Source organism: Achroia grisella, unplaced genomic scaffold (assembly GCF_030625045.1).
Source record: "Achroia grisella isolate CSIRO2021 unplaced genomic scaffold, CSIRO_AGI_Agris_v1 utg402, whole genome shotgun sequence".
Taxonomy (NCBI): domain Eukaryota; kingdom Metazoa; phylum Arthropoda; class Insecta; order Lepidoptera; family Pyralidae; genus Achroia; species Achroia grisella.
Window position 1 is genome coordinate 1,861,248 of NW_026712841.1, and position 12,452 is coordinate 1,873,699.

General features: G+C 30.9%; 1 protein-coding gene across 1 annotated transcript in view; it reads right to left on the reverse strand.

Annotated features, from left to right (window-relative positions):
• The window catches only part of LOC131844454 (ATP-binding cassette sub-family C member 4-like), a 47,897-nt gene that overhangs the window by 9,638 nt on the left and 25,807 nt on the right, over positions 1-12,452 (reverse strand). Inside the window, exons 17-22 of the mRNA XM_059193350.1 lie at positions 2,720-2,921; positions 1,763-1,988; positions 1,404-1,501; positions 980-1,177; positions 599-725; positions 122-271 (exon numbers count right to left, since the gene is read on the reverse strand). Of these exons, the coding sequence (XP_059049333.1) occupies positions 122-271; positions 599-725; positions 980-1,177; positions 1,404-1,501; positions 1,763-1,988; positions 2,720-2,921 (1,001 nt within the window). The remainder of the gene's footprint in view (positions 1-121; positions 272-598; positions 726-979; positions 1,178-1,403; positions 1,502-1,762; positions 1,989-2,719; positions 2,922-12,452) is intronic.

Here is a 12,452-nt window from a genome sequence, read left to right on the forward strand (position 1 = left end):
TTAATAAACACAATTTTATAGATTGTAGAGTATTTTCTTAGACAGTGTTAGTAAAATAAGTCTGCCTTAGTAAAATGTCTTGTAAATAAATACGGTTAAGGTATACTCAATTAATACGTACCCGTCCTTTGCAATGTTGAAACATTTTCAAATTTATTTGCAGCGACGTTATTTTTGTCAGCTGATTGTGTTTGCTGATTGAATACTATGTTATTATTGTAAGTTCCGTTAGTTTCGTCCTTTGTAGGTGTGTTTGTGTCGTCTCTTTCATCTAAATAAATGAGAAACGTAATTTTTTATACATAACAAGAACGTTTTTTAGGAATTCAGACCTGTACATAAAAAGTATATAATAATGAAATGTTAGGTCCAAGTTTGTAGTTTGCTTACTAAATAAATATAATGATGTAACCGCAGCTTTCTTACGATTTATTAATGTCAATATTTTATTATTAACTTTAACTTTCAAATGTTACGTTTTTTTTATTATGGAAGTAGAATTAATTTTAATATGGAGATCTTTTTACATATTATAGTCATCATTTTATAATATTTTGTATATCAATTTCATAAATTTAAATAATAATTGGAAACATACCCATTATCATAAATCCTTGTATACGTTCTACTGAAACTTTCATTTCCGATAACGAGGCAATGAGCATCGGCAGAATCATGGTTATGTTGAATTGAATTATTGAGAAATATTGTTGAATTGGATAAATCTAAAACAGAAATATCAATCAAAATAATCTATATCTCCAACCCGATCATATGTTTACGTCACTGTGTTTATGTCTTGGTAATTTACTGACTGAAGTAATTCAGTACTTTGAACTGCCTATTATCCTAAATTAACTTTAGATGATGTAACCATAGTAAAAAAAGATATGCTAGCTACTAGCCTCTTGTTAACAATTGAAGTAATTAAAGCTATGGTAGGTACCATACGAACGTTAAAATATGAAAATATTTGTACCGTAGATGCAGAAATCATTTCGCCACCAAGAACAAGTGTGAGGATGGTGAGAAACATAATGGTCCTGTCAGTGAACAACATGAAACCAATAAACACACTCCTGACGAAAATCGCCTTGGTAAGGGCACGAGTTTCGTGAGTTCGTGTCATTTCCACTACTTTTTGGAAAGGCTTCTCCCATGCGTACATTTTAATTACCTATAAAGAAAAATAAACTGTAGAATATGTAAACAGTATTGAGCAAAATTAGGTATATGTTTCATATAGATACTTTTTAAATCGTATTCGATAATTCGCAATGCTGAAAAGGAAATGCCTCTAATATTATAAATATGAAAAAAAATCTACTAATATACCATTCCTTGTAGGTTTCATGAACTAACAATAATTCTCATATGATTCAGTTTCTAACAAGATAACTTACTTGAATTCCGTTAATAATTTCATTCATTAGTTTTATTCTTCTATCGGTTCTTTGGGCTGTTTGACGTCTAATTTTCGTTGTAAGCTTAGTCAGACCAGCTGAAATACATAAAAATAATATTATCACTTAATTATACAATTTTAATACTTGACGTTGTTAAAATAGTAACATATTAGTAACAGTTTACGGTCTAGGAAATTGCATGCAAGCTTCCTTCCATTAGCTTTGTAGAGTACACTTATTATTTAAAAAAATACGTATTTTTAAATCCAATTCGCAACATATATTGCCGTCTATGATCATAAAAAATACAATAAATAAACAGTTATATTAAAAAAATACAATATATAAACAATTACCTTGTATGGGAAAGATAAGAATGATGACTGTGAATAAACCGACGAAGGGTGCGTATCCTGCTGTCTCGTACAAAAGGTACAAGACTACACCAGTCTGTATGGGTATTAACCATATGTAGTGGACGAACATCAAAGCGTAGTCGAATCTAATCAAGTCATTGGACAACAAATTGACTAGCTTGCCACCAGCCACTTCGCCTAGCGCCACTTGACTCATACGTAGAACCTAGATTTATTATATATCATTAGAACTAGCAAAGGTTTTTGATAAACAATATGCATATTTTTATCATTAACGCATCTTTGGCTTTATCTATTTTTGAACTCTTTTCATGAGTAGACGAATGTATCGGAGATTATTAAATTTGCAAAGTTGTGATAGCATATCAATATAAGAATCTAATCATAATAAGTATCGGTGGCGTAGCTGTTTAGAATACCGCCTTACTTGCAATGGTTTTCAATTATTAATTAATATAATTGCTTAAATTGGTTTGCATATTTTCATATATACGTATGTATTTAAAAAAATGTATTTAAGTATTTCTCTCATTTGTATAACACCCATAACAGAAACTCTGTTTAGCTTGGCAATAGACGGCGCAGTATGAAATGTCCTGGGTTATTATTATTGTTTGGTCTCCGCTGTATGAATTTTATAATTATATTTTGTTTAGTCTATTGCATATTTTACCACGGTATCAATATAGGTCTTCATTTGTTTTATCACAAAGAATATATCGATGTAGGTATGTAAGTATGTGCACGTTATACTACGAGTACATATGCCATTTTTATAATAAGGAGAAACACAAACTCAGTTTTAATGGGATTAGGTCTTTGCATACTTGTTAGTTACTTATACTTATGTTGTTTACATAAAAATAATAATATCAATAGTTGAAAAAAAACAATTCTTATTTATACCAATTTAAGTAGATACTTAAATGATCTCACCTTCCTATAAAGGAGTGCTGAGCATGCGATTTTCACTTTTAAACTGAATCTCATAACGAACAGATTGTTGTGGTGTTGGCACATCATCGATACGAAATTAGACGCGAGCATGCCCAACGCGTAAAAGCCAGCCTCCTGCCGCGACATGTCCGGGTCAGTCCAATACATCAGCAGCCGGCCGAATAGTAGTGGCTGCACTGTTCTAAAAGAATAGATTAAATTTTCTCAAATTTTAAAAGGTTTCCTTTTCCTTTCATCTTGATAGACGTCACATTTCGTGATGTCTGAATCTGCTATTGTGTAATAGTACCACTTTCATGATAAAATGGGCTACTTTCTTTACATACCAAGTCCATTAAATTGTCCTTGTTTTTTTTTTAATTTACATATTATTTGTATTGTTACATGCACCAGCTAATTTCTATCACATTTTTTTCTACGTAAAGAGTGTTTAGAAGAGATTTCTTAGCGATAATGCCTATAAGTTTTTATATGTTATTTTTACTAATTAATACAAAAAAGTATATACATATATATATAAATATCCCCTTGGGCACTTTGTGGCTCAGACGTGCCGTATAGGTAGTTTTTTGTTGATCCATTTTCACTTGTTGATCCGGAGGCCTTTTGTTGATCTAATGCCAGCTGACCATATATAAATGTTGATCCGTTTTGAGCCACAACTGTCACGACGAGTAATAATAATAATTAAGCGATTTATACACGATTTTATACAAATCCACCTTTTTGGCATACGACCACTTCTTGATCCAATTCAAACGGGCCAATCAGGGTGCAGCATTTGCCAAGGGCTTCCTCATTGGCACGTTTGGGCTACTACATTATGGCTACAGTAACTTAATAATGTCTAGCTAGTATTTCAAGAATAATAGTCTATCTAATCTAAATATTTATAGAAATCAGTCTGGAGTAACGTGACTCCAGATCAAACCTCAATACTTGTTATTTTTTGGACGGGAATCTTTTCTTTTGTAACAACGTTACTGAGCGAATAAAGAGAAGACGCAACGGCGGATCCAGGGGGGAGCGTCATGGAGGTCTTGGGAGTCATGGGGGGTCATGACTCTCCCCCCCCCCCTTAGTCCAGGACTTAGGTAGACCACTAATTGAACTAAAAAATAATGAAACAGCTAAATTTTTTGCACGATCGGAGTGTTGGTGCAGTGGTATTAATTATAATTAAACATTGTTACTTAAAATATAACACTTAAAGTACTATAACACTAAAAGCAAAATAAGTATTTTCAAAATACTTTTTCAAAATAAATTACCCTTTGAGTTTTAGTCCAAACCTCAGATATTTTATTTATTTTAGGTATATCAATCATTACATAGTATAGTATAGTATAAAACAAAGTCGCTGTCGCATCTAACAAGTACATAAATAAAGAAAGAAGACTTTTTGGCTCTGAATATATTTCAAAAATCAATTACTTGTGTTAATCAATTTATATACTCGTTCTTATTTCATAGTACTTGTTTTGATCCGAATATATACAGATACCGTAACGGTCTATTAATTATGAATTTATTATACCTAACCTAGATATTTTATTTTGACGAAACTCCGTGTAGTAGTAGTATCCGATAAGGGTATGCGAACCCTAAGTATTATTTCAAAATGGCCAGTAATTTCGAAGAAATAAGCCTTTGAATTTCAAATCAACTAATAACTATTTTAATAATTAAATGAATTTAATCGAACAAAAAGTTGTCAAGTATTAAATTAATTTTAATTTACATTAACTATTATACTTTCTAAATTGTAAAGCAGCTAACAATTATAGTAAGATCTTATAAATAATTAACACAACAACATTTTAAATGTATTTTCTTTATTATTACAAAATATTTTTTGTGCATGCTATAATAGTTAATGTCACTTAAAATTTATTTAATATTTAACAACGTTTTTATCGATTAAATTCATTTAATTATTAAAATAGTTAATTTTAAATATAATTAAAAAAAAAACAAAAAAAAAGTTAATGGTGGGAATCGAACCCGGGGTGTCTGTGTGGTAAGTTGGTACACAGGTACACTCCTAACTAGTAAAATTAATTTAATACTTAACTACGTTTTTCTCGTATAAATTAAATTAATTATTAAAATATTAAATTAAAAAAAAACAAAAAGAAGTAAATAACAATAGTCAATGGTGGGAATCGAACCCGGGGTGTGTAAGTTGGTACATAGGTACACTACCAACTAGGCCATTCTGCTTTTGTTCATTCTTGTGAAAAAACTAGTATACATATAAGTTACACGTACAATTTCAAAGGCTTATTTCTTCAAAACTACTGGCCATTCTGAAATAAAACTTTAGGGTTTGCATATGTAATGTTTGCATATAAAATATGATTAAAGGTTACCAGTATATTTACACTTTTACTGAACAAACAGAGTTGTTTAGTACTGAAAATATTCTGTGGATATCAATCAATCAATCCATCCATCAATTACTTTCAGTGCACTTATAGCTTTGATCTTTTCCTAATTATTATTATTAAGTTTTAAAGTGGTTGAATTTTGTGTAGAGTGTTTTTATACGTTATTTCTAATTTACCATTTATTTTAAGTTTTTTAAACTCTATTCATCGAGACCAATCTAATGAGTCCAAACACGATATTTCTGCTGTAAGTTTTCGAAGAGTATGTTCATCATCTGATAATACTGGTGCCAGTATGAAGTCAAGGTTAACAGATAACTAATTACTCTTATTTCGTCAAAATCTTTAGATTACGTATAATAAATTCATAATATCGCTACCTATTCGAATCAAAACAAGTATTTTAGGTACTTCATGTACTAGTATATAAATTCATCAACACACAAGTAAATGATTTTTTAAATATATTCAGAGCCAAAAAGTTTTTGTGCATTTAAAAAATTTTGCTGATACGGAGTCACTATTGCAGGAAATTGTTGAAAAAATATATATCGAGTACAGGTACTATCGACGAATACTTTATCTAGGGAACACGCGGGAACGCGGAACGGCAACATGTTGCCGTTCCGCCACGATACCGTTATAGTGGTAGAAAGAGAGAGACAGTGGAATCAGCAAATGTATCTACGGGTCGTGGCTGGATCAACATAAGTGTGCAACTAAGTGCGCGTATATATATATAAACTTGTCTTTAATTCAAAGGAAATATAAATAATGAACGCATAACATTTAAAACAGTAATAAGTACGTAATATTATCACATTATCAAACAGTAAGTACGTAATATTATCACATGGTAACAGCACGTATTATGGCAAAAATAAACATCGGCTGATTTGAAAAGATTTATTATAGTAATAATAGTAATCTCAGGACAATTCACACAGCTTCATCTAGACACAAGTTAAGCTAGCTGAACATTGTGTTATGGGTACCAGACAACTGATACAAATACAAATATTTTTTTCGTAAATTAATATATATTATCTATACGTAGAAAACACCCAGACCGTTACAAACAATCATACTCATGAATACAAATGTTTGCAGCGTGCGAGGAATCGAACCCTCGACCACCAAGCAGGAATCAAAGCGGTGTGCTAGCTAAATCGCTAGACTACCGACAACTAGCTGTACACGCGACTTCGTTCGCGTGGAATGTAACTTCTTAAATAATAGTTTTTGACTACGAGCATATGAATATAAATACGGTACATATACTAAAATTTATTTTTATACAATTTTTGTCTGTCTGTCTGTCTGTTTGTTCCGGCTAATCTCTGAAATGGCTGGACCGATTTTGATGGGACCTTTTTTGACAGGTAGCTGATGTAATAAGGAGTAACTTAGGCTACTTTTATTTTAGAAAAATAAATTTAAATTCCACACGGACGAAATCCCAGACAACTGATACAAATGCAAAGATTTTTTTCGTAAATTAATAACACAATGTTCAGCTAGCTCAACTTGGGTCTAGATGAAGCTGTGTGAATTGTCCTGAGATTACTATTATTACTATAATAAATATTTTCAAATCAGCCGATGTTTATTTTTGCCATAATACGTGCTGTTACCGTGTGATAATATTACGTACTTACTGTTTGATAATGTGATAATATTACGTACTTATTACTGTTTTAAATGTGATGCGTTCATTATTTATATTTCCTTTGAATTAAAGACAAGTGTATGTATATATATATACGCGCACCTAATTGCACACTGATGTTGATCCAGCCACGACCCGTAGATACATTTGCTGATTCCACTGTCTCTCTCTTTCTACCACTATAACGGTATCGTGGCGGAACGGGAACATGTTGCCGTTCCGCGTTCCCGCGTGTTCCCTAGATAAAGTATTCGTCGATAGTACCTGTACTCGATATATATTTTTTCAATAATTTCCTGCAATAGTGACTCCGTGTCAGCAAAATTTTTTAAATGCACAAAAACTTTTTGGCTCTGAATATATTTAAAAAATCATTTACTTGTGTGTTGATGAATTTATATACTAGTACATGAAGTACCTAAAATACTTGTTTTGATCCGAATAGGTAGCGATATTATGAATTAATTATACGTAATCTAAAGATTTTGACGAAATAAGAGTAATTAGTTATCTGTTAACCTTGACTTCATACTGGCACCAGTATTATCAGATGATGAACATACTCTTCGAAAACTTACAGCAGAAATATCGTGTTTGAACTCATTAGATTGGTCTCGATGAATAGAGTTTAAAAAACTTAAAATAAATGGTAAATTAGAAATAACGTATAAAAACACTCTACGCAAAATTCAACCACTTTAAAACTTAATAATAATAATTAGGAAAAGATCAAAGCTATAAGTGCACTGAAAGTAATTGATGGCTTCCACACAATATTTTCAGTACTAAACAACTCTGTTTGTTCAGTAAAAGTGTAAATACACTGGTAACCTTTAATCATATTTTATATGCAAACATTACATACATGCGAACCCTAAAGTTTTATTTCAGAATGGCCAGTAGTTTTGAAGAAATAAGCCTTTGAAATTGTACGTGTAACTTATATGTATACTAGATTTTTCACCATAGCAAACAACACCAATATGGCCTAGTTAGTAGTGTACCTGTGTACCAATTTACCACACAGATACTCCGAGTTCGAATCCTACACTTTTTTTTTATTATTTACTTTTTTGGTTTTTTTTTATTTAATATTTTAATAATTAATTTAATTTATACGATTATTAATTTATAATAAAAACGTAGTTAAGTATTAAATTAATTTTACTAGTTAGGAGTGTACCTGTGTACCAACTTACCACACAGACATCCCGGGTTCGATTCCCACCATTGACTATTGTTATTTACTTCTTTTTGTTTTTTTTTTAATTTAATATTTTAATAATTAAATTAATTTATACGAGAAAAACGTAGTTAAGTATTAAATTAATTTTACTAGTTAGGAGTGTACCTGTGTACCAACTTACCACACAGACACCCCGGGTTCGAATCCCACCATTGACTTTTTTTTGTTTTTTTTTTAAAGTAATATTTAAAATTAACTATTTTAATAATTAAATGAATTTAATCGATAAAAACGTTGTTAAATATTAAATAAATTTTGACATTAACTATTATAGCATGCACAAAAAATATTTTGTAATAATAAAGAAAATACATTTTAAATGTTGTTGTGTTAATTATTTATACTTAACAATATAGTAACAATTATAGTAAGATCTTTACTATAATTGTTAGCTGCTTTACAATTTAGAAAGTATAATAGTTAATGTAAATTAAAATTAATTTAATACTTGACAACTTTTTGTTCGATTAAATTCATTTAATTATTAAAATAGTTATTAGTTGATTTGAAATTCAAAGGCTTATTTCTTCGAAATTACTGGCCATTTTGAAATAATACTTAGGGTTCGCATACCCTTATCGGATACTACTACTACACGGAGTTTCGTCAAAATAAAATATCTAGGTTAGGTATAATAAATTCATAATTAATAGACCGTTACGGTATCTGTATATATTCGGATCAAAACAAGTACTATGAAATAAGAACGAGTATATAAATTGATTAACACAAGTAATTGATTTTTGAAATATATTCAGAGCCAAAAAGTCTTCTTTCTTTATTTATGTACTTGTTAGATGCGACAGCGACTTTGTTTTATACTATACTATACTATGTAATGATTGATATACCTAAAATAAATAAAATATCTGAGGTTTGGACAAAAACTCAAAGGGTAATTTATTTTGAAAAAGTATTTTGAAAATACTTATTTTGCTTTTAGTGTTATTAGTACTTTAACTGTTATATTTTAAGTAACAATGTTTAATTATAATTAATACTACTGCACCAACACTCCGATCGTGCAAAAAAATTTGCTGTTTCATTATTTTTTAGTTCAATTAGTGGTCTACCTAAGTCCTGGGCTAAGGGGGGGGAGAGTCATGACGCCCCCATGACTCCCATGACCTCCATGACGCTCCCCCCTGGATCCGCCGTTGCGTCTTCTCTTTATTCGCTCAGTAACGTTGTTACAAAAGAAAAGATTCCCGTCCAAAAAATAACAAGTATTGAGGTTTGATCTGGAGTCACGTTACTCCAGACTGATTTCTATAAATATTTAGATTAGATAGACTATTATTCTTGAAATACTAGCTAGACATTATTAAGTTACTGTAGCCATAATGTAGTAGCCCAAACGTGCCAATGAGGAAGCCCTTGGCAAATGCTGCACCCTGATTGGCCCGTTTGAATTGGATCAAGAAGTGGTCGTATGCCAAAAAGGTGGATTTGTATAAAATCGTGTATAAATCGCTTAATTATTATTATTACTCGTCGTGACAGTTGTGGCTCAAAACGGATCAACATTTATATATGGTCATCTGGCATTAGATCAACAAAAGGCCTCCGGATCAACAAGTGAAAATGGATCAACAAAAAACTACCTATACGGCACGTCTGAGCCACAAAGTGCCCAAGGGGATATTTATATATATATAATATATATATATATATATATATATAATATATATATATAATAATAGTCTATCTAATCTAAATATTTATAGAAATCAGTCTGGAGTAACGTGACTCCAGATCAAACCTCAATACTTGTTATTTTTTGGACGGGAAACTTTTCTTTTGTAACAACGTTCTTCTATAATTGTTAGCTGCTTTACAATTTACGTTATCCTACACAATTTGTATTATTTTGGATGAATAAATAAATAAATAAATAATAATCTATACATATAAATAAAATTGGAGTGTCTGTTTGTAATATTGAAATAACCGTTTTTTACTACATGCATATGAATATATATAAGGTACATATACCAAAATAACTATTTTTATAATTTTAGTCTGTCTGTCTGTCTGTCTGTTTGTTCCGGCTAATCTCTGAAATGGCTGGACCGATTTTGACGGTACTTTTTTTTGGCAGGTAGCTGATTTATAAGGAGTAACTTAGGTTACTCTTATTTTAGAAAAATAAAGTTAAATTCCACGCGGACGAAGTCGCGGGAACAGCTTGTTTTTAATAAAAACATCTTTTTTGTGGTACTTGAGAATGTTGAAGCCTGTTGTTTGTAATATTGAAATAACCGTTTTTTACTACTTGCATATGAATATAAATACGGTACATACACCAAAATAACATATTTTACAATTTTTGTCTGTCTGTCTGTTTGTTCCGGCTAATCTCTGAAATGGCTGGACTGATTTTGACGGGACTTTTTTTGGCAGGTAGCTGATGTAATAAGGAGTAACTTAGGCTACTTTTATTTTAGAAAAATAAAGTTAAAAACCACGTGGACGAAGTCGCGGGAACAGCTAGTGTATAATATACCTACGTGTTTTTTTATTGATGACTAGCTGTACACGCGATTTCGTCCGTGTGGAATTTAACTTTATTTTTCTAAAATATAAGAAGTTAAATTCCACGCGGACGAAGTCGCGTGTACAGCTAGTTGTCGGTAGTCTAGCGATTTAGCTAGCACACTGCTTTGATTCCTGCTTGGTGGTCGAGGGTTCGATTCCTCGCACGCTGCAAACATTTGTATTCATGAGTATGATTGTTTGTAACGGTCTGGGTGTTTTCTATGTATAGATAATATATATGTATTTACGAAAAAAAATCTTTGTATTTATATCAGTACCCATAACATAATCTTCAGCTAGCTTAACTTGGGTCTAGATGAAGCTGTGTGAATTGTCCTGAGATTACTATTATTACTATAATAAATCTTTTCAAATCAGCCGATGTTTATTTTTGCCATAATACGTGCTGTTACCATGTGATAACATTACGTACGTACTTATTACTGTTTTAAATGTGATGCGTTCATTATTTATATTTCCTTTGAATTAAAGACAAATGTATATATATATATATATATATACACTTGCTCACTTAGTTGATCCAGCCACGATCCGTAGATATTGCTGATTCCACTATCTCTCTCTTTCTACCACTATAACGGTAGCGTGGCGGAACGGCAACATGTTGCCGTTCTGCGTTCTACCACTATCTTTGTATTCTAATATGCGATGTTGCCGTTCCGACCGAGACCATGCATTGTTGCCAAATGTATTCGTCGATAGTAGTAGATACCTATACTCGATATATATTTTTTCAACAATTTACTGCAATAGTGAATCCGTATCGGTAAAATTTTTTAAATGCACAAAGATTTTTTGGCTCTGAATATATTTAAAAATCATTTACTTGTGTGTTGATGAATTTATATACTAGTACATGAAGTACCTAATACTTGTTTTGATTTGAAGAGGTAGCGATATTATGAATTTATTATACGTAATCTAAAGATTTTGACGAAATAAAAGTAATTAGTTATCTGTTAACCTTGACTTCATGCTGGCACCAGTATTATCAGATGATGAACATACTCTTCGAAAACTTACAGCAGAAATATCGTGTTTGGACTCATTAGATAGGTCTCGATGAATAGAGTTTAAAAAACTTAAAATAAATGGTAAATTAGAAATAATGTATAAATACTCCTTACGTAAAATTCAACCACTTTAAACTTAATAATAATAATAATTAGGAAAAGAGAAAAGCTATACATGCACTGAAAGTAATTGATGCCTTCCACACAATATTTTCAGTATTAAACAACTCTGTTTGTTCAGTAAAAGTGTAAATACACTGGTAACCTTTAATCATATTTTATATGCAAACATTACATATACAAACCCTAAAGTTTTATTTCAGAATAGCCAGTAGTTTTCAAGAAATAAGTCTTTGAAATTGTACGTGTAACTTATATATATACTAGTTTTTTCACCATAACAAACAACACCAATATGGTCTAGTTAGTAGTTTACCTGTGTACCAATTAATAATAATAGTAATCTCAGGACAATTCACACAGCTTCATCTAGACCCAAGTTAAGCTAGCTGAAGATTATGTTATGGGTACTAGACAACTGATATAAATACAAAGATTTTTTTCGTAAATACATATATATTATCTATACATAGAAAACACCCAGACCGTTACAAACAATTTAATAATAAGTTAATAGTTTAATAAGTACGTACGTAATATTATCACATGGTAACAGCACGTATTATGGCAAAAATAAACATCGGCTGATTTGAAAAGATTTATTATAGTAATAATAGTAATCTCAGGACAATTCACACAGCTTCATCTAGACCCAAGTTAAGCTAGCTGAAGATTATGTTATGGGTACTGATATAAATACAAAGATTTTTTTTCG